This window comes from Molothrus ater, chromosome Z, assembly GCF_012460135.2.
Source record: "Molothrus ater isolate BHLD 08-10-18 breed brown headed cowbird chromosome Z, BPBGC_Mater_1.1, whole genome shotgun sequence".
NCBI classification, from domain to species: Eukaryota; Metazoa; Chordata; class Aves; order Passeriformes; family Icteridae; genus Molothrus; species Molothrus ater.
Window position 1 is genome coordinate 26,974,445 of NC_050511.2, and position 22,255 is coordinate 26,996,699.

At 37.7% G+C, this 22,255-nt stretch overlaps 1 protein-coding gene across 3 annotated transcripts in view; it reads right to left on the minus strand.

The window, feature by feature from the left end:
* Positions 1–5,607: 5,607 nt before the first annotated feature.
* Positions 5,608–22,255, minus strand: part of PUM3 (pumilio RNA binding family member 3) — a 70,384-nt gene continuing 53,736 nt past the window's right edge. For all 3 annotated transcript variants that reach the window (XM_036403495.2, XM_036403493.1, XM_036403494.2), the window contains exons 9-18: positions 21,608–21,711; positions 21,030–21,108; positions 19,225–19,323; positions 18,094–18,147; positions 16,450–16,530; positions 14,421–14,563; positions 13,527–13,749; positions 12,403–12,490; positions 10,445–10,535; positions 5,608–5,860 (exon numbers count right to left, since the gene is read on the minus strand). In XM_036403495.2, coding sequence (XP_036259388.1) covers positions 5,731–5,860; positions 10,445–10,535; positions 12,403–12,490; positions 13,527–13,749; positions 14,421–14,563; positions 16,450–16,530; positions 18,094–18,147; positions 19,225–19,323; positions 21,030–21,108; positions 21,608–21,711 — 1,092 coding nt within the window. In that variant the 3' untranslated portion in view covers positions 5,608–5,730. The remainder of the gene's footprint in view (positions 5,861–10,444; positions 10,536–12,402; positions 12,491–13,526; positions 13,750–14,420; positions 14,564–16,449; positions 16,531–18,093; positions 18,148–19,224; positions 19,324–21,029; positions 21,109–21,607; positions 21,712–22,255) is intronic.

Sequence of the window (22,255 nt, forward strand, 5' to 3'; positions counted from 1 at the left end):
TGTTTTCTCAGAGATGCTTATAATTTAGTCTATCATTAAAATAACAAACCCTGGTTTGTTTTTTTTCTTTTTGTTGGTTTTTTTTTTTTTTTTTTTGGTGGTGGGGGTGATGGTTGGCTGTTTTGGATCAATTTTCTTTTTTCTCCCACAAGTGTCTTATTTGTATCTGTTTTGCAAAGGGATAAAAACTTTTTGATGACTTCTTACTTCAGTGCTTATAGACCTGCTTGTCTATGTCTGTATACCCAGAGGTCCTGTAGGCTCTCTCCTCTATGCATTTTATTTTTAGTTTTACATTCTAATAAAAAATGTAATCCATGTAGACACACTCTAGTTAGAGAACAGACTGACAAGATAGCTGAATGGCAGGCAGAACCAGTTGTGGGGAGAACAGTGGAAATCAGTAGGATTTTTGCATTGTGTAAAGCATAAGTGTACTTGTAAGACACATTCTGATTGAAAGATGTACGAATCCAGCAATTAAAACCATCTTCCATGACAGCAGATGACAAGATGGTTCAATCCACTTCAGCCAGTATGGCCCTTGACAAAACTTTAATATGACTACTGCAAGAGGAAAACCACAAAGGTATATGATGTTTAGTCGGGCATATGCAAGGAATTACTGCTGATAACTGAGTTTAACTCACAAATTTTCCAATTTTCCAGCCATCAGTGACTTTCCCTTTCCTCAATCCCTCCACGCAGAACAGCGTGTAACAACCTACTGGCTGCTTTAATGCCAATGTAAAATGGGTTAGACCTTCTGTCCACATTTACAGGAAAATAATCATGTTAAGTAAAACTTGAACTGCTGACATTAAGAGTTTCAGGGATGAGAGAAAAGGTGAAGGACCCACTGTGATAGATCAGAGTTTTTTAAACAGCAATTATTTCCAGGAATACCTATTCCTCTTTTATTAGATGGTCAGCACAAGGTATTTACTATTTACACATCTTTAAAAAGGTTTGACATCTTAAAAGTACAGGTCTTAAAACAAGACCCACAAAACCATACAATGGTATTTAAACAACAAAAACTTACTAAAAGAGGAAAAAAAGAGTGCAATTTACATAATGGTGAATGTAAGGAAGCAACTCAATGCAAGAGTTTTAAACCCCATGCAGAAAACAAGGAAACCGATGGAAAAATAATATGGTTAAGGGTAAATGAACTTTGGTGTTTTCACACAGCAGCTGAGCAATGTGATACACACTGAGGCAAAATGGATGGGTTTTAGCAATGATCTTAAACCTCATAATGCCAAATGTTAAATGGGCAGTACAGATTTCTTCCAAGAAACCAAAAGGAAATATTGATTAAAGCAAGAACTCTAGCAATGAATCTGTCTTAAACATGTAAGAAATTAAAAAGGTACCACTTTTAGTATCAGATTATTACAATTTAATTTTTTAGACATAACACAGGAATAAAGAAAGCACACAGTATAACTCCATAAGTAAAAAGTGGTGTGCATATGTGGGCATGGCCTTGTGTCCATTGTGACAGTCTACAGCCCAACTAGACAGGAGATGGACAGGACTAAGAGACCAAGTTTCAGTTATGGGTCACAATGTCTCCAAACATTCCTCCTGTATTTCCAGCTAAGTCAATCACTCTGCATTTTCTGCTGATCCCACCTTTTCCCTCAGTTCTGCATTCAGAAACAAACTCAAAGTCATTGTGTACCTTTTTTTTTTGCTTTTGAAGAAACATAGGTTGGTGGAGTCAGTGGGAAAGCGAAACACTGTGTGCTCTTGGTAGATCCTGTTGTCAGCAGCAAAGACTGATTCTTCTGTACCTTAAACCAAGAGCCACTGAGGTGCAACTGCACCCATCTGCATGCATTCCAAGGTAATGGAAAATACACTCTTAACTGTAATTTATATCAATACCAAGGAAATGGGTCTTCTGTCTTCTGAGAACAGAAAATAAAACAATCATTACCACCTCTTCTGTCCTAGTGCTCACAATGGTGGTTCACCCTCCAACTTCTGCTTAGTAAGGTGAGAGGTGCTAGCTGGTCACAAGGGACAGGCATTTCACCTCAGGAAAATGGCTTTAAAACAAATGCCTCATAATTGCTGGCACAGCCTTTCTTCTGAGCAAGTAGCAGGCAAAAAAAATTACTCACAGCCTGTGCACTTCCATTGTTTTCTTGGCAATAAAAAATTACTACAAGCTATATTAAGTTGCTGGCAATAATTTGAGCACTTTGGATAACCTAAAGTAGGCAAAAAAGTACATATGAAACAAAACAAAAAGCATACATTTTTAAAAAGCCACGAATCAAGAAAAAAACACTATTATTTCAGAAACTTTCAAAACTTTACTTCTCTGCCTCCACACAGCCACAGAGACCCATGGCAGACTGGGACAGATATGGCACTGCATCCAACCACTCTCCTCACTGGGAAAAACCATGCCACTCCTTGATGTAGCTTAAGCCAGTGAAACAATCTTTCATATTCCACATATCCTGCTTTTTCTCTCCTTCCATTTAGGCCATTCTAGAATTTGTTTTCAATTGACATTAAAGACACCTTCACAGTAAAATTTGTGTTGTATCTCTGGTAGGAAAACAGTGACAACTATAGAATAACCTTAACCAACCTTAACCGATGCCTACTTAATGAAGAGAAGCATTTCTCAGCTTGTGGTAAGGAAAACTAACTGCTAGTCACTGCAAATTACTGCACATAAAACAAATTATGTATGCAGACTCAAAAATGCAAATCAACTGCCTGGTACATATCCAGCTAAAGCAACCGTAATTAAAGTACACAATCAAAGCATCAGATCAGATTCATGTAAGCACACATTCTTATACAGCTTTTTGCTGTTCCGTTTATTAGCATCTTCTCTAGCTATGACTTATTTTCATTGCTCCCTGTAATCCTCTTGGTTGGAAGTATGTCTGTACCAGATTCTAAGCATTAGTTCCCCTTAATAACCCAAAAAATTGAGAAGGGTTGTACCAGACTTTTTTTCCTCTCCTTGTTTTATTGTACCATTAATTATTCAATCACAAATCTGTTGCATATTTCATTCAGGTTGGGTTTTTGGCAGTAACTGTGACTTCTTTAGAAACAGTTCACTACAGTTTAAATTCATTATCTGCTGCTAATTAAGCCGATCTGTTTTATTGTCACAAAAGAAAATCCTGTTACAGAAACTAATGAGCTCCAATCTTCAGTAACTGAGAGGACATGTTTACAAGCAGGAACACTTAATGGCTTTGCCAATCAGAGGCTGGAATTAAGTACATTTTCTAGATGTGTATGATTAAGTCTAAATAGTTTAAAGCAGTGAAATGCACTGTTTCATCCTTATAAATAATCTCTTGCTTCTCACTGGGGACAGTATTTGTTAGTTCACAAAAAAATTATAAGATACTCAAATAGGCAAATTCATAAAAACAAATAAATTCATAAACCCAACTGTAATTTGCAGTTTACTTCGGCTACTTTGGGCAGTACATAATGTTATAGTTATGAAAATGGTTTCTAACATTGTTTGTTTATTGGCATCTGTCGATTTACTAATACTTTGCTGACTGTGCTCCCCTCTAATTCCAACTAAGTTTTTGAGTAGGTGTAAATACTTAAAGGTTAATCCCAATTAGACCTGCTTGGCAATGGCATTAAGTGTTCCTGCTTGTAAACACATCCTCTCAGTTACTGAAGATTGCAGCTCACTAGTGTGACACGATTTTCTTTTGTGACAATAAACCAGATTGTTTTAATTAGCAACAGGCAGTAAATTTATATGGTAGTGAACTGTTATTAGGAAGTCTAAGTTACTGCCAAAAAAGCCAACCTGAACAAAATATGCAACAGATTTATGATGAATAATTACAGAAGTACAGAATCACAGAACGAGTCAGTTTGGAAGTGACCACAGTGGGTCACTTGGTCCAAACTTCCAGCTCAAGCAAGGTCATCCTACAGCACATAGCACAGGATTGTGTCCAGTTCTGGAATATCCCCAGTGAAAGGAAACTCCACAACCTCTCTGAGCAACCTGTTCCACTGGACAAAAAACCTCTTCGTCACGTTCTGGTGGAACTTCTATGCATCAGTTTCTGCCCTTTGCCTCCTGTCCCACTGCTCAGCATCAAGAGCCTGGATCCATCCTCCTGGCACCCTCCCTTTGGACACTTACAGGCATTGATGAGGTCCTCACTCTAGTCATTTCCAGGCCGAGCAGGCCCAGTTTCCCCAGCCTTTCCCCATTGGAGAGATGCTCCAATTCCTTGATCAACTCTGTAGCTCCAGTTAGTAATGATAGAGCAAAGCAGGGAAGGCAAAAAAGTCCCCCTCTCAATTTTCAGGTTACTGAGGGCAAAAACGTAATGTTTAGAACCTGGCACAAACATGGGAGCAATGAAATTAAGTCATAGCTAGAGAAGGTGCTGATAAACTGGATAGCAAACAGCCGTGTAAGAATGTGTGCTTACATGAATCTGATGATTTGATTGTGTGCTTTAACATCAGGGCCATACAGGTGCTCCCTAGAGAACGAGTCTTCTACCTCATGCTATCCATTCAAGTCTGAGTCTAACACTGGGTAATCTGGTTGTGATGTGTGCTGAGCACTGCACTTCCCAATGGAGTGCAGGACTAGTGGTGACCATGATGACCTCTGTCAGTAAATGCAGTAGTTTAGGAGACTGATTTCAAGTATGTAAAACATGGGAACTTAAACCAGTTTTCTTAACCATGGCAACCAACCACATGAAGTATTGTATACCTCATGTTGGGGTAAGTTGTTATCTTAGGAGAAGCAATGCCTAAGTATCTCCTATTACTAATGGAGCCACATCTTGTGAAGCTAAGCAACAGTAAAGAGTGACTCCTACAGCTGGAGATTTAATCAGTCTGGTTCTCTGCTTGGATCAGTCTATCAGCACAGCCTTGAGCACCAGCAGGGTGGGTGTTCTTTGCCTTATGAAGGACATTTTGGATTTTTTCCTAAATGGACAAAATAAAACATTGGCTTCATTTTTCTAAATCAAAATAAGGTACAGGAAAAACCAATAGGATACCAATTTGGTATCGTGTGGAAGTGAATTCACCCCTCCCTCCTTACCACAAAAAAAGCAAAAAACCCTCGAAATCCTTTGGGTTTATTAGGGCTTAAGAGAGTCTAGTTAGAAGACTTGAGTGAAATCAAACTGTGGTCCATTGGAACAGTCAGCTGTTCCTTCAGGACCTTCTCTGAAAAAAGTCAGACACTATTTTCATTCTATTCTTGTTAGTTCCTAGGGAGGATAGCCTCCAAAACAGAGTGGGAGTGGGACTTAAGTAGTCTTCCTGGTTGGTCTGGTTTGTTTTGTTTTTAAGGAAACCAGGAGGGAAGGGGAATAAAACAAATATAGTTGCCCAAACACAGTATGTCCAGAACAGATGCCCATGTTTCTATGGTAACCGTGACACCATATGTGCAAATTTTAACAACACTTAAAACACTTTTGTGAAAGTTATCAGGAAAGACTGAATGCCCTGATTACATGTTCAGAAGTTTCCATTAGCTCTTAAATCTTGAGATTTTCATCTCTGAGGACAATGTTCTATTGTGCACAACAGAATGAATACAATGGCAAGTTGTTTTAGAAATTATTTAATATACAAATGCATACACTGCTTCTTAAAACAACCATGGTACAAAATCTTACCAAATCTCAGTTGACTGCACTGATGTAAATAATAATTTTAGGTTCATTTACACTAGGAAGTCAATTTCTCCAGTAATGCTTCTATTCCTTTTACATTTTTATTCTGCTTCAGCTTTGGGATGAGCTTTTTTAATCCTTTTTTGACTGTGCTTGCCACGTTTTCATCAGTGCTTCGGAGAAGGCTGCAAGACACAGGGAAACAATGAAGGATATCAAAGGTCAGCACGCAGGTTATAGAAAAAGAAGTCCATGACAGGAAGCAATAACTATTTAAGATGACTGTAGTTCAAGCTGGACACTATCATCAGGCTATATATACTATAAAATAGATGTAAAACATTCCATAAAATATGAAACTTCAAGTCAGAACAAAACCAACAGAGGATAAATCTGCAAGAAACTGCTGACCCCTATTCAATGCACTTTATTTCAAATACTGAGTCAGACCAAGTTGTTCTGGGTTTCACCCACTCTGGGCTTCAAACCTGCCAGGCTGGGGACAGCCAGAACTCCCTGGACCCCAGCCCCACTGCTGCACCATCCTCATGGGGAAAAGGTTTTTCCTTATCTCCAGCCTAAACCCTAAACCTCTTCTGTTTAAGCTTGTGCCAGTGTCTCTTACTCTCTACTCATATATTGCTGTGAAGGGACCAGCTCTCCATCCATCCAGTGGTGCCAGACATGCTCTCAGGAGCCCACAAGCTGCCCCTTTTCCCAGCTGAAACGACCACACAAAGTAGCAAGCCACTCTGGACTGCATTTTACTTATGTCTAAAAATGAATGCCAGCTTCTGATAGCTATACACATGATGTTGCTTTCAAACTCATAGCAACCACAGGTATGTCAAGACAACATTATTAATACAGAACATCTGTATATTTGATAACACAGCCAAAGACCAACATAGTGACAGAGAGGGATATTTTTAAACCACTATTCTGTAAGTTCTTACAAGGTCTAGAAAGCTGGCATCTATGTATTTTGTGGATGCAAAACATAACTTCCACAGATTACAGAAATAAAGGAAGTCAATAACACATTTGGTGAAGTACATTCTTATTCATGTTCTACTCTGATGCTACACATCATTTACAAATTTAAAAATATACCAAAAAGTCATATATAGAAATTTAAATAGGCAAGCATCTATGACATTCATGTACTTAAAATACTTAGCACACATGTGAGCATGCAGAGGGTCCTCTCATTACCTTTGAGATCCTCAAGATAGTACTAAGTCAGAACAAGGTCCCATAGATTTTTATTACAATCAGAAGCAAGTAGGGCAAGGAAAGGAGAAGGTCCAGAGGATACCAGGTTACTGAGAAGCCAAGCACATGCACTGCTTATAACTGACAAATAAAGGACTTAAAGGACTAGATAGCCAAAAAAATTTCAAATGGACTCACTGAGTAATTCTGAGTTTCAGATCTCCACATATGTGACAGATGGCTTCCGAAAGCCAACAACAAAACAAAAATCAATCATGGCTTTAGGAGGAACTAGCATTGTCTGAAAATTACCTCTGTCTGAACATTTGAGATTCTTTATGACAAAAGAAGTGTGTTGGTTTTATATGGCCTGGTTTTCGGTAGCTAGGGGGCCCACAAAACTGGCTCCTGTGACAAGCTGCCAGAAGCTTCAACCATGTCTGGGAGAGCAATCCCTGATGGCTATGAGGATGGACATGGTGCTGGCCAAAACTGGGCCAATGAGAGATGTTGGTAATGCCTCTGTGATGACATATTTAAGAAGAAATTCCAAACAAAGTAGACACACAGTTTTTTTCTACCCAGAGAAGAGGAGGAGGTGAGAACATGTAAGGGAAACAACATGGCAGCACCAAGGTCAGTGCAAGACAAGGAGGGAAGGAGGTGTTCCAGGCACTGGAGCCAAGATTCCTCTGCAGGCCATGGTGCAGACCATGGTGAAGCAGCTGTGCCCCTGCAGCCCATGGGGATCCATGGGGGATGCAGAGATTCACCAGCTGCCCATACTGGAGCAGGTGGATGCCTGGAGGAGGCTGTGATCCAGTGGGAGACTTTATGGGAGAGAGAGGGCCCCTGCTTCCAGGGTGGAGCAGCCTGTCCTTGGAGGACTGTGCCCCATGGAAGAGTGACCACACCACAGCAGTTTTGGGAGGACTGTCTGCCCGTGGGAGGGACTCTGAGCAGTTTGGGAGGACTGCTGCTCATGAGAGTGGACCCACACCAGGGAAGTTCATAGAGAACTGTGTGCAGTGGGAGGGACCCCATGGCCTCACAGGGGAAGGATTCCTCTCCCTGAGCAGCAGAAGAAAACCCTGAATGACAAACTGACCAAACCCCTATGCCGTCTCCCTGCACTGCCTGTGGAAAGGAGGGAGGGGTTGGAGGAGAAAAAAGTGGGGTTTTATTTCAAGGGCTTATTTTACTTCTCATTATCCTCGGCTGATTCTGTTAGTTTCTACCTTTAAGTTAAACCTGTTTTGCACTTGGAGTGCTTTCGCCCAGCCCTTATCTTAACTCATGACCCCTTTGATAATTTTTTTTCCTCTCCTCTGCCCAGCTGTGGCAGGGGAGGGGGAGTGAGTGACTTTCATGGGTGCCTGGCATTTGGTCAGTGTCAAACCACGACGAGAAGTACCTGGGGTTTTTTAATGAAAAGATTTTTTAAAAATCAGACATTACTTCATGTTAAAGAATCCCCTGCTATTACTTTACACCAGACTAAATTAATCACTGCTGTACAATTTAGGTAGTCTCTTGGCTTCAGTGCATGCAGTTAAACAAAAATGCGATTAATTGCTGTGTGATAGTGAAGTAAGCCGGTGTGACATGAAATGGAACAAAAGGAGATGGTTATGGTTGTGTGCTCTCAGCTGCCTAAACAAAAGGACATCATGCCTAAAAAGTCATCAAGAGAAGTTCACTATAGAAAGAATTTAGATTGTGAAATAAGTGTTATTTAAAGTGAAATAAACCAAAGACTACCAACAAAATTCATCAAACATACAAACAGTCTTACAATATACTTTTTTGTCTCATTCCTGTTAGTTAAGTTTCATTATGGATGAAATACTGCCAGTCTGGGAGGTAAGATCCCCTGCATGATAACAAAGGACACTTCTCAAGGCTCCACTTGTAGTGACACGAGTAATAGCAGAGACAGAGAAAGACTGCCATTCCTCACAGACTTTTCCACAAAATATACCACTCCTGTGCCAGTTTCTTTATTGATCAATTAAAACAGTTCCCTGTTTTATCTCTAAGTCTTCAATGTCTATTAAAAGACTATTGCAGCGATCACGAACAGTTATTAAAGTGTTAAATATAGGAAAAAATCTATTCATTTACTTTACAAATGTATTTGGACAATCCCAACAGCTTAGTACATATACCAGCAACATCATATGTTAAATGAATCTGTTCAGCCTTGACTTAAAGGAAAAATATCCAAGCATTAATATAGTGTTAGTGAATAAGCCTTTCTAACAAAACTTCACTGAACACCTGTGCACAGGATCAGATAACTTAAAGACATTAGGTGCATTTGTTGAATTCTAAAGGTCTGTTATAAGAGGCAAAGAAAGAGCATTATCATTTTGGCAGCTGAACAATCTTAACAGCCACATACATGTGACTAGTAAGATGTTGTGTGAACTGGTTTTGTATCTGGATTGCAACTACTCTTCTACTACCAGTTCTTCTCACTAGTGATCTGAGTGACAATGACTTAAAAAAAGTTAGAATTAAACTTAGATTAGCTAACAGAAGTAAAAATGGCTTTTGATTCACCTTGCAAAAGAGCACAAACATTGAAGTAGCCCTACTCTAAACTGATAAATAGCAGAGATGGAAGGCAAAGAGCAAGGAATCTAAAAGTAACTTTAGGACAGAGAAGAGTGGAGCGGAAAAAAGAGATCAAGGGACTTAATGTTCAAAATCATATTGTCTGTTTGAATTGTTTGCTGACTTTGCTTCAGTGAACGTCTTTATGAGATGCCAGAAGGGCAAGGCTGATACAGAAGTTCCAGAACACACACCACATACTTCAGGTTATAGGACAAAACCCTGGGTTTCTATGACCTGATACTGACAAGCAGCTACAAAGTGAAAGCAGCAATGATTAACACTGCAGTTCACTCTTGATAAAACAAAATGTTAATCTTAATCTGATCCCTGTAGGGTGTATTTGATTTCACTAGTTGCATGATTCACTGCTTCAAATTTGTGAGCCAGTTAGCTCATCATAGGCCTTTGCATATAAGTCTATTCTTATGTATGGTCTCTTCCAAACACTTCTCTGCTTCAGTGTGAGAACTTTTTAGGCTTTGCAATTAAGGCATCAACACAAAACAGTAATTTACCAAAACAAACAAAACAAAACAAAACAATTTACAGATTTTTGTATGCTGCCACCAGTCCCAGGTATTCTAAAGTCAATATTTTAATGTAGCTATCTGTGGACTGCTCTTTAGAGAGTTTTGTGCTTGTAAAACAAGACATGGTAGGCACAATTTAAAAAAAAAATTGTTTTTAATCTTCAGATTTTCTGATACTGAGCTGCTTCCTAGTACTACAAAAGATGAAACTCAAGGAATAATCTATGGAAACTCTGATTTGAATTTTTCTAATCCCTGTTTCGTTCAAGACTTGCCAGCTACATTCAAGATAGCACACACTGAATATCATTTTGTTGGTAGAAATTTCAATTGATGTTCTCTCAGCTGTTCAAGAAATTAACAATGTTAATTTAATCAGAAGTAGTCATGCGCCACACTTACCAACAAAGAATAATGGCACCTCGATTTACTTCTGCCCAGCTCTTCAGATTCTCAATACCAACATGTTCCACCAGTGTTCTCCCAAAGGAAACTGCAAAATGTGAGAAAGAAGCAGGGAAGTAAAAAAATGAGACAATATCTTTCTACAAAGAAGCCTGTGGAAAGTTCTCTGTAGTTTTGATTTAATCAAATAGATTTTAGTCCCCCAATTATTCACAAAGTTCTGCCCCCTCAAAATAATTGACTGTTCAATGCATTGCAGACCTTTATAGATATTAGACTGCTTCCAAGTACTGCATGGAATTTGTTAAACAACAGCAGCACTGTGTGACAGTTTACTATTATAAGGTATGCAAACTTGTTTGTTTTTTAAAAAGGGTGTAAAAGGCTATTAATATCTTAGAGCAGGCATCCAGTCCAAAGAGAGAACTCAGCAAGAATCACAGAATCATTCTGGTTGAACAGATCATGGTATTCAATATATTAAATACGTAAACACCTCTGTTGAAAAATGCTACATTTTTAAGCATCTGACTCTACAACTGAAGGAAAAGAATTTGAACAGAAGCTACTTAAAATTTCAGAGCTAATCCTTTATTGATGCAAAAAACTTTATCTTTTTCAGCTGTACTGATGCTCCAGAGCTCTATTTCTTCAGTGGCTTCGAAAGCCTAAGTTGACTTCAGACTCATTATATTAACTTAGGTTGACCTGAAGGCCCCAGATGAATTTAAAGAACTGAACTGCATGGAAACTGTTCTTTCAACTTAGCCTGCTGAGCAAACTTATTAGTAAACAATGCAAAAAACCTCACTCAACCCCAACAAACACCAGCCTCCAAGCACTGCAGCTATTTTTCGCTGTCACTTTAGATCCCAATTCCACCTGAAGACAGGTTAGATTTTATACAACTTGCTCCCCATGTGATAGCAATTTGTTTAGGGTTTAATGACAATTTAATAAACTTAGAGCAGAAATTTTGAATGGTACTTTTTTGGAGAAAACCAAAGGGAACAGCATGTGATTAAACTGGAAATTGTACAGTTTTTACAGAAATAAATCCAGATTAAGATCATCATTTCAGATAGGCAAGTCTCTGAAAGACACAAAAGTTTTCCTTTGGACATTTTCAATGATCTGCTTGAGAAGTGGGAAAACAGCCTGCTTTCAGAAACATTTAATAAAACACAACTAACATTTTTAAAGGAAATAGTGGCCACCTGAATGTATCAAGAGGAAAAGAAATAAAAAGTTTAACAAGATCTGATAATTCTACATAGACAAAAAGACTATTACAAACAGAGAAGTTCCCTCAGATTACATTTTGCCAACCATGTGCTTTCATTTTTTGAGCTTTTTGTATGAGAAAAAGTAAGGATTAGGATAGAGTGATACACACAGAAGATTTTACAGTTATGTAATAACATAAATTTAAAAGCTAAATTAAGATGAGAACATCTGTGCCCAATATCTGCCTTATGGAACATAAACTAGCAAAGATGTCGTATTTTTGTGCATAAATTATTTTAGTAACAGTTACAAAGCATTAACCCAGCAGCAGTAATGAACACAGTAAAGATTACAGCCCGGCTTACAAGGACTAATGAAACAGGGGCTCCTGTAAGAAAGACTTTACTGTTTCTATTATTATCCTTAAACTACTATGTAATTTAGCAAAGCTATCAAGACATTTTAAGCATAGAAATGAACTCTGCCCCAAATACACATAAAATACGGAGAAGAAAACCCCAACACTGCTTGCATTGCAAAAAAAAACCAAACATAACCTTGGCATTCTGTTTCTATAGCAGCTCACAACAGCAAAAAGATAGAAACAATAACAATTTTTTCCATATACTAGTATACTCAAAGAAATAACTGCAACTATCTTATCTGAGGTCAGATAGCAAACTACTCTGAAGTCAATCTGAGAAAATAAAGCTGTATTTCCAACATACCTTCTTTTCCACTCGCTTTCATTTTTTCATCTTGCTCTATTAACCATTTCAAAACTAGATGGCCTGCCGGATGCTCTGCAATGTGGAGCTTTAAGGGCAATAGACAAACAAAAAAAACCCCAAAATTATTTCGTGATGTTGGTTCAAAATTCAGTTACATGTCTGCCCATAAATATTTCTGCTTGGTTTATTCACTCTGCCGTCACACTGATTCACTGAGTCATGACCTATGCTAGTATCAACAAGTTTGAAGTAAATTTCTGGTTACTCATTTAAATTGACCATTTTAACTCTTACCGTCTTCCCTGCAACATTTAACTTTCAGTAATATAAACTGTATCAACCAACATTTCATCTACCCTTCCAAGGACGTCATTTTAAATAAACAAAAGCTCTTGGTCTGTCTCTGCCAGAACTTCCAGACCTTTCACATTTCCACACCTGAAAATCAACTACAGTATGGTTTACAGAAAGTCACAGAAAACATGTGTAGTTCACATTAAAATTTCATTAAATGTCTATCAAAGAATGTGAAATACAGAGCTAAAACACCACAACTATGAAAATCTGGAGGTATCTATCTCAAATACAGCATGCATCGTATTTTTTTGTTTTCTAGTCTGTGGACACATATCTGACTGAGTTTAACAAAGTAGGGAAGGGGAACTCTTTGAAGAGAAGGTCCTACTTTGAAGAGAAACAGCGCTTATCTAAGATCTTTCCTTACATGGAGATATGCATGCCTGAAAGGTAAGAGATCCTGTCTCTCTCAATGTAAACAGTCCAATGACCTATAAAACTTCGCTAAGGGCTTGACTGCACATTAGGCTATGTAACATGCTTGTCAGCAACCTTCCCACTAAGTGTTTAAAGCAGTTCTGAAGATTGGAGTTCATGAAGCACCTTGCCCTACAACTCATAGGAAATGCTGGCTCAAGCCATCTCTCCAGATGTGCTAATAATAAACTATGAATTCAACAAGTCAGAAAACAGGATCACATCTAATATGCAAGTGCTATCAGCACAGTACACTGATGACTTACATAAAGGAAATTAAGACCAGACTTCATTTTACTAATGCAGAAGATCTGCAAGATCTCAGCACCTTGTCCTCTGTACATTACCTGTCCATCACGGCCCCCTGGAACCAGCTCTTCTGCTGCTAACTTAGCAATTGCATCTAGTGCAGGCTGGATGTCACCAAGAGCTGTTCTTAAAATATCAGCAACCAAGACAAAAGTAGCTTTGTCTATCACTACTTCTTGGGTATGTTCTTGCAAATATTCTAGCAAAGGTGAGGAAATGGCTTCCAGGAGTTCATGACGACGGAGTTCAGTATTCTTCTTACTAATGAAAGAGACAGCACATTACTGCAGAAGATTTGCACTGTATGCACATCAAGTAACAAGAAATTTCAGAATATATGTGCTATTTGAGACATTTAAATTATTGCTAGATTCAAATGCAGGCATTATTGTTCCCTCTGTTTCATGTACAATTAAACACATGTTGGACAGAGACTTTAAGAATGCATGGAGTGAAAATCTGTTTGAAGCTGACTGTCTCAAAACCTCTGAGTTTTTTCTTGTAAGTAACATTTACTATTTCTTTTCATTTTGTTATCTCAACTATGGCAATGTATTTTTATACAGCTTACTAGTCATCTAGAACTGCTCCTTCTTCAAAAGCTAGTAAGCATCAATGTCAATACCAGAGACTGAAATCAAATTAACAATTTCCATTCTTATTGCTGATTTTGAGATATACTTTTATGCTAGCCAAAGCACCAGTAATGCATATTACAAATTTTCTTCTACACTGAATTTGATACATGAGCTTACACACAAAATATATCACAATATTTGCCCTTTATAAAAGGGGCAAACACATATTATTTATATATATTTACATTACTTAGATTTATTATGAAGAAAAGTTGAAATTAAATCACAACAAAAAGTTGCATGACTTCTTCTGAGCTCTCAAGAAAAACCATGTAACTTTCATATCTGAGTTACCTATAGGCATTTCCATCTCCCTGTTGCAGAAGTGTGATGATTTCTGGAACAAAATGTGCAGGATCTCTAGGACTTAGCAAGTACAACAAGACCTTCTTTCCATATTTGTTGTTTATTATATCAGGCAAAGAAGCCTTTATTTCCTGTGGGAGTAAACAAACCACAACAAAACATTAATGAAATAATAGTACTTGGTCACTATCAATATTAGAACTGTGAAAAAAGTACCAGGAGAAACTCTAAATGACAGAGACATGCTATCTCTTGTTGGTAATGTATCCATCTTTTTGGAGTCCTCATGAAAGAGAGGGATTTTGTGCTGAAATCTGCCTGAATCCTTACACATGCCAGGCACTCAGTGTACAGTTCCAATCACATACAAAAGTTGAAAGCACCACAGACAGACTTTGGTCCAGGATTAAGACTCTGTGGACCTGAGAGATGGTGATAAGAAGAGACTTTCCTTCAGAGGATTTCAAGAGCTTAAAGCCCTCCTTTACCTACTAATTCTCAGCCCATACTGCCAACCCAGACAAATGATGAATTTTGCAATACTACCAAAAAATTCCAAACCAACAAAAACACCCCCAAAACAAAAAAACTACAAAAAAAAAACCATTGCTTTTTCTCTGTCTCAAGTTTTACTAGTCTTTTTATCTTCTTAAAGCTGTATTTTTTTTATGGACAGAATGATCATTTCTATAAGGTATCTTTGAAGTCCAACTGCTCTTTGAAATAATTTTATAAAGATTGGTTTCCTCTACAGAATATGCTTCAATGACTGATTTTAAGATGCCCCCACCTCATCATCTGCTACTAGTTTTCATTGACTATCTGAAGAGCTGGTTTTGATCCTAAGATTTTTTTTCCCTCTTCTGCCATCCTTTCCCCATTACTGACCACACATAAGCCCTGATGGCGAATTGTGTATGTGCGAAGGCCATGTCGTGTTCTCTATTTTCTGTCCAGATTGATGTTGCAGAATGACCAAACAATAAACATTCCATTACCTCTGATAATGGATTAATTCTTGATCTCAGATGATTCTGTAATTAAATGACATCTTGGAAGCTCAGCTAAAGACACAGTATCTGAACTAATAAACTCTCCAGAAAGCAGAGTGCTTGTTACACAGTACAGGAATAGGTCAAATATCTCATACTAGGACAGCTCAGATATGTCAGAACTTACTTCCTTAGACCTTTCCCAGAAGCTATAACATTCCAGGCCTGGCTCTGGGAACCAAACCCAGCTGCAATCACAGCTGAAATCCTTGAGGAACAAAAGCCACCTCCACACGACGATGCTTCATCACCCCAGACCCATTAGAGAGGCACAATCTAAGGGCCAAATCCCTATGATAGGGTACAAAATCCCAACTGCACCCTACACAAAGTTGCACAAGGGAAAAGTTGTTCCTACTTTGCAAAACAAGCCTCATCAGAACCACTTTCTCCTCATATTCCTTCTCCACACACAGAAGATTTGCCTCATCTTTATCTCCCTGCCACTTCCCCTAAACCCACCAGCCCTTACAGCTATAGCATGAGTACTACTGCAAGCAGATTACACCACGTACGCCAATGTGAATTCCTCTGCTGAGAGGATGCAAATAGCTTAGCTTGTAAAATCAATAAGGTACCATCACCATTCTCAAGTTTTCCACCAATTTCATCTCTAGAAATACTAGTAGAGCTCAAACTTCTATGATAAAACACATTGACTTTAAAGAGACTCCGGTCACCCCTTATCCAGAATGAATGTGTACTAAAAGGGAAAATTCCAGCAAGCACTGAACCTAGCTTAAAAATTAATTCAAATAAATAATTAAAATTATGCCTGAAAGTGCTACGGTCTGCTAGGAAAAGAAAAAACTAATCATGATACATAAATATAATGAAACAGAAAAGATGGGAAGTACTTAAATAGTCTAAAAAAGCAGATAGGTTCCTAATTTCATCCTCCTATACACTGACAAACACATTGACACTATTTAATATACTATTTTAAGAGAAATTCAATTACTTACTGATATAATTAACTGCTTCACAAGTTTAGTGTCATCAATGCAATCAAATGCTGCCAGCAAGACCAGATGAGAAAATTCACCCTGCAAAGATGAGACATCAGAAACCACACGCAATCATTTTTATGAATACATTAACTGACTTATAATCAGGATTTCTGAAGGTTTGTCTCAAACGTAACACAACATGAAGCACAAGCAAATTCTGACTACTGTCAAAGAATGAGAGAAGTCCAACATTTAGGTTTCTTTTCAAAAGCAAGGCTTGTTAAAAGAAAAATGCTGTTAAAACAAAGAAAAATCTTCCATTGCAAGTGGATATACTGTTTTATCACATGCAAGCTATTAACCTAATCCTACTGTATTATCAATATTTGAAATAATAGTATTTTCCCTACAGTATCATTACATACAGACTTTATTTCTATTGTTGATTTGCTTAGAAGTGAACTAAGTCACATACAGTGTTTTTGGAGATCATATCTCTGCAATGAGCCATACAGTCTTTACTGCATTGCTGGAGATCAAGCCTCCAGTACACTCAAAAGGACACAAACAAACCAGTTCACTTGTATGTCAGTGAGGTTCTACATCGAAGTGAAACCACATCTTCTGTGCTCCAGTGTTGTGTCAGTTATTATTTACCCACTGTCTCGTATTTCCATATAATTTATAAAATTAAGCAATTCATTTATTGTAGTGGAAAATTATGGAGAGAAAGATTACCTAGACCAGTGGCCCTCAAAGTGGGCTGCACAAGACAATCCACTGTGGTGCAGAAAGAAAATATTTTTGGAATTTTATTAAATAAAAAATAAAAATAGCCTCTGGTTATTTTTATCTCATCCTTTCAAATTTTCCATTTCTATTATAATGTACACTACTATAGTAGTAAAGGCATGTGATTTATACATAAATATATATATTGGGGATATATGCCCAGGATGTGATCAAAATGCTTGAATGCCACTGATTGAGACCACAATAACTATTAGCAAATAAAAAAACCCACAGCAACAAGAAAGGGAAGTTTAAAAAGCTCTTCTTTACACCTACTGTTTTGCCCTTAGGTGTAGATGTGAAATCTGGTTTCAACTGTTACTCTGCTGGTACTGCAGACTCCAAAAACATGTTTTTAATTAAAAAATAAACCAGACTTCTTCCATTGTATGCCAATGTATTTCGAAGCTTCCTGACTTGAAAAAAATATTGAGCATCTTCAAAGAAATACACATGTTAAGAGAGCCTTTTCAGTGACATCTCCAGCATATCTTGATTTTAATTCCTCCTCTTTATACAGGCTGTTTTACTCCCAACCAAGGAGAATTAACCAATGAGCCGCATGAAGATGCAGTACAAAGTTGGGATCAACAAAATAAAAAGTAGAAAGAAAACTGAGGAATAATAATGAACTCAGCCATAATGAAGCATAGTACTACATGTAGTGCTCACAATGAAGCTTCTTGGCATGTCTTCAAATATTCCATACAGTTCAATTATTTTATATTATCTAATACATCACTGCTATTTTAAGACTGGTTTTATTAAGATCTCAAAATTGTTCCCAGTATCAAAGAACATTCAAGCTAGCCTCTATCAAATCACTAGTTTCAGAGACTATGAAATAAATGGTTAATATACACTCACCGTTGCTATTTTTTCAATATACGTCTTCATAGTTTTCACAATGACTTTCCTGTCCTATCCAAAAGGAAAGAGGAAACTCAAATGAGCCTAGAATACCAGTGATTCTGAGTAACTAAACTGCTATTTACACCTTTCAAAAAGATAATCTTCAATCTGCTTTCTAACACAAAGGCATCTATCAAAGACTAACACATATTCTATTACTTCACACCCAGAACCAGCATGGAAAGTTAAACCTGAATTGTAACTTGATCCCAGAGAGATCCTGTGATGTATTTACAAGTCCAGATCACCAATGGACATGTCAAAAAAACTTGGAAAAAACCCCAGCAAACAAAAACCCCCAAACCATCACATATGTTCATTCATATTTTGTCCATTAATTAAAGGAGAATGCATTTCATATCTTCATTTGGTAAGAAACATATTCAACAGAACTTGAAACTCTAGCTTGGTTTAAACCCCTATTACTACCAAGAATATTTTGTCAGAAAGCTCCCTCCCTGTATTTTTGGCTCTTGGAATCACTGCTCAGTCTTCTTTAGATCCATCACTATGCCTAGATCCTAGGAACAACTTTTTTTTCCTGCATTCTTTAGCAAGTGGACTATTTTAATAAGTAACCTTTTTTTTTATTTTTTAATAGAGAAAAACATAGGAGGCATTACATTATTTCCAAGATGTGATGACATGTATTACACCAAAAGAATTTCTGGATACTGTATCTAATACTGTGACTAAACCACACTTCCTATAACATTTTGCAAGTCTTGGCATTCTAAAGCCAAACATGGTTTCACACTACGACTGCTTTACTGTTCCCTCCCTACTGTCAATTTCACTTATATTAAGAAACCCATGGGATAAATGAAATGCCAATAACCTTACAGTGGAAAAATTACTCCAGGCGTCACTGCCAAAACGTCTGCTAAAAATAAAAGGAGTTGCTTCTCCTATAGAAGTTCTAATGAAAGCATTTGAGTCACAAAAAGCACTGTTTAAGTTTGCCAATAGATAAAGAGCCAATTTTTAACCTTGCTCTCAAATTGTTAATTGCTTCAAAATGAGCACATGCAGAAGGACCCATATGGGCAGTCAGAGAGAACTAAGTAGAGGGAAACCAAACATTACCTTGGGAGTGCCATGCCATAAACAGTGCATTGCTACTCGGGCTCCATCATGAGTGTGTGCCAGGTAGATGACAGCCTCTCTGATAGCTTCTATCATTTCCTGGGGAAGAAAAGGTGATAAAGCAAAACATCAAAGAAAAGGCTTGAGGAACTCAAGGCAGGTGGGCAAGAAACAATTACTTCGTCTGCCTACACGATACTGCTCTACACTTCATCACTGGCTCTACAGAACCACTCTCATTTCCCTGACCTATGAAAAACTGCCATAACAGGAGTCCAAAAGACTGTAAATGACACAAGCTTTCTCTTTTTAAAATTACACTGTTCATCATAATCATGCCATGAAATCACAACTGTATTGAAGCTTGTCAGCTGTCCCATTACAAAAAAAATCAATAAAGGGTGCTCAGACAGAAATTAGAGAAAAAGACAACCATTAATTTAGGAAGAAATCTTTGAAGATGATGCATATTCATAGATACAGAGTATTAGCCAGAAAGTAAGAAGAACTGAAGTCATTTAAGCACCAGGTTATGTTGTAAATCAGGTATTACAAGACATAGCCAGAAGTTTTGTCTTCATATCAAAGGAATGAAGTTTTCTGAAGTTATCTGATGATACCATTGTCAGATAGCTTCAGAAAAGAAGAAAAAAGAAAAAACCAAAGAAAAAAATAAAATAAAATCAAATGACACCCTCTTGGGTTACTAGATACTACTTCTGTTACTATCCAATAGATTTCCTCAAAGTGCAGTTCCCACCTATGCCTCTTTCTATCCCTAGTTCTTCTTGCTCTTTAGCCAAAGGCTCCAACCATTTTACCAATTATTTACAAACTGTTCAGTCACAACACAATTGGTGTCACTACCTGTAAGCACAGGCAGGAACAGATCTGCAGAAGGGGTTTCCAAACCCCAAAGAGCATGTCCATATACCAGCACATTTCCCCAGAAAGCCAAGCAAGGAGATACAACCTTATTCCCCTGATTCATGCAAGCCTGCAAAACCAAAAGCATTCTCAGACATAGCATTACATAAAACCACGCACAGGAATGTTCTGGCCTCTGAAGATTTGGACTCAGAACAGGCCCCAAATAGTCCACTTCCACCCCTAGCTTTGGGTTTATTAACAGTAACAAAGAAGTATTCAGGAGTCCAGTCTGGCCGAAAGAAGCAAGAGACAGCAAGTTCAGAAGGCTCTGCCTGACTTGAAGTGAGATGGCTCTGAGCTGCAGAAACAAGGTGAGGCTGATGGACAGACCTTGAAGACATGTAAAGTCAAAGAGGATACCAGCTTAAACCATGTCACATCACACAGACAGATTTAGGCCTGAATACAAGAATGTCTGACGTAATCTTAAACCTGCAATTCAATATGAATATAGCAAACAAAGTTTTGGTTGCTGACAGAAGGGCCAATTTCACTGTATTTTGGTCAAGAGATTTTTGGACAACCACTGCAATCACAGTGGAAAGCTTTACTACTCCAAGCAATGGTCCTCACTTTTAAATTATGTTCTCCAGCTACTGAGAAGGGTCATTTAGCAGGAAAAGAGGGAACATCAAAGTCATCTCACTTTTTTTAAAGAATTCAAATATCACAAACACTTGTGAAAGTTCACTATAGCTAAAAATCTCCATACAACACTACTCTCCCATCCTCTATCTAGAATCACCAGATGTGTAGAACTTTATTAATGAAAGATGTGTATTTTTGTCTAGTTAATTTACAACATTTTCACAAGAAGATGAAAAACCTTCCACAGAAAGGCAAAAGAAGACAAAAAGCAAAATAAAGATACTTACAGATCTTTGTTTTGGAAGAGCGTAAGTGAAGAAGTCCAAAAACACCTTATGTACCAGTGAGTGCTTTATCACCGCCTCTCTGTACATGGATAGTTGAAAATAAGCAACAAGCTCCCCACAAATAATAATTTTAAATTATGTTAGCAATACCTCATTAGTATTTTAAAAAGTTAGGCAGCGTGGTGAGCAAAAAACACACGGTCATTTTGGATTCAAATGTTTAACATTTACAGTAAGTGGAAGATTCTAACAAAACTTACAAATTATAGAATGTATTTCCTTCACTGGAGAAGCATATCAAATAGTGCATTATGGAAATATATCATAGTGCAACATTTCTACCAATTGCCTGACTGGGACAGAGGACACTTTAACTCAGAGAAAGAGAGTTCAAAATTCAGGGAAGATACTTGTTATGACACCTGGGACAAAACCACAGACTATTCAGCACCACAGCATTACACCTTAAAAGAGTATCAGTATCACTGTCATCTGAACTTACAAATATACTATCTGTATGTCAGAAACAAACTGATTTGTGCTAGATTGTCACACCTTCAGCTGATTTTTGTCCTTACTTTTGTGCCATTGGTGTAAGAATCTGCTTCATTTCATCCAAGATAGCCTCTCTCTTTTCAGGTTGAGCTTCTAGCACTTTATCCAGTGTTGGGACAGCTGGTGTCTGAAACGAATGCACAATCAGAGGTTTAATCATACCAGTAAGAATCAGAGTTCATTGAAAATTACAATGCTTAGAACTTTTTCAATCAAATGTCAGGAATATCAAAAACAAAATTAATTTTCTGCAAAACTAACAATTTTTACAATTTTAAAAATAAAAAGCTACCTTTTCTGAGTATGTCAGAAGCTGTAAACTTCGGTTTCTACAAATTAAATATTCCTCATTAGCAAACAAAACCCACTTCTATAGCCTGAGCTGCTTTTTGCCAATCACAACTGTATTGTGATTGCCAATTACATCAGCTCTTCAAGCCAGATAGAAGGCAAAATACATAAAACTGGCATTGTGTTAAGGTGCTCCTGAGCTAAGCAGAAATCCTGCTTTAGGCACACATCAGAGGTCCACACAACAAGTTAATGAACTGAGAAGCTAACAAAGGCCCAGGAAATTCCAGTTCAGGAACAGCAGAGAGGGGGAATATATACTATGTACCTTACACACAAAAGTACTTCCTGGTAACTCTTTTAAAATAATCTGCTCTTAG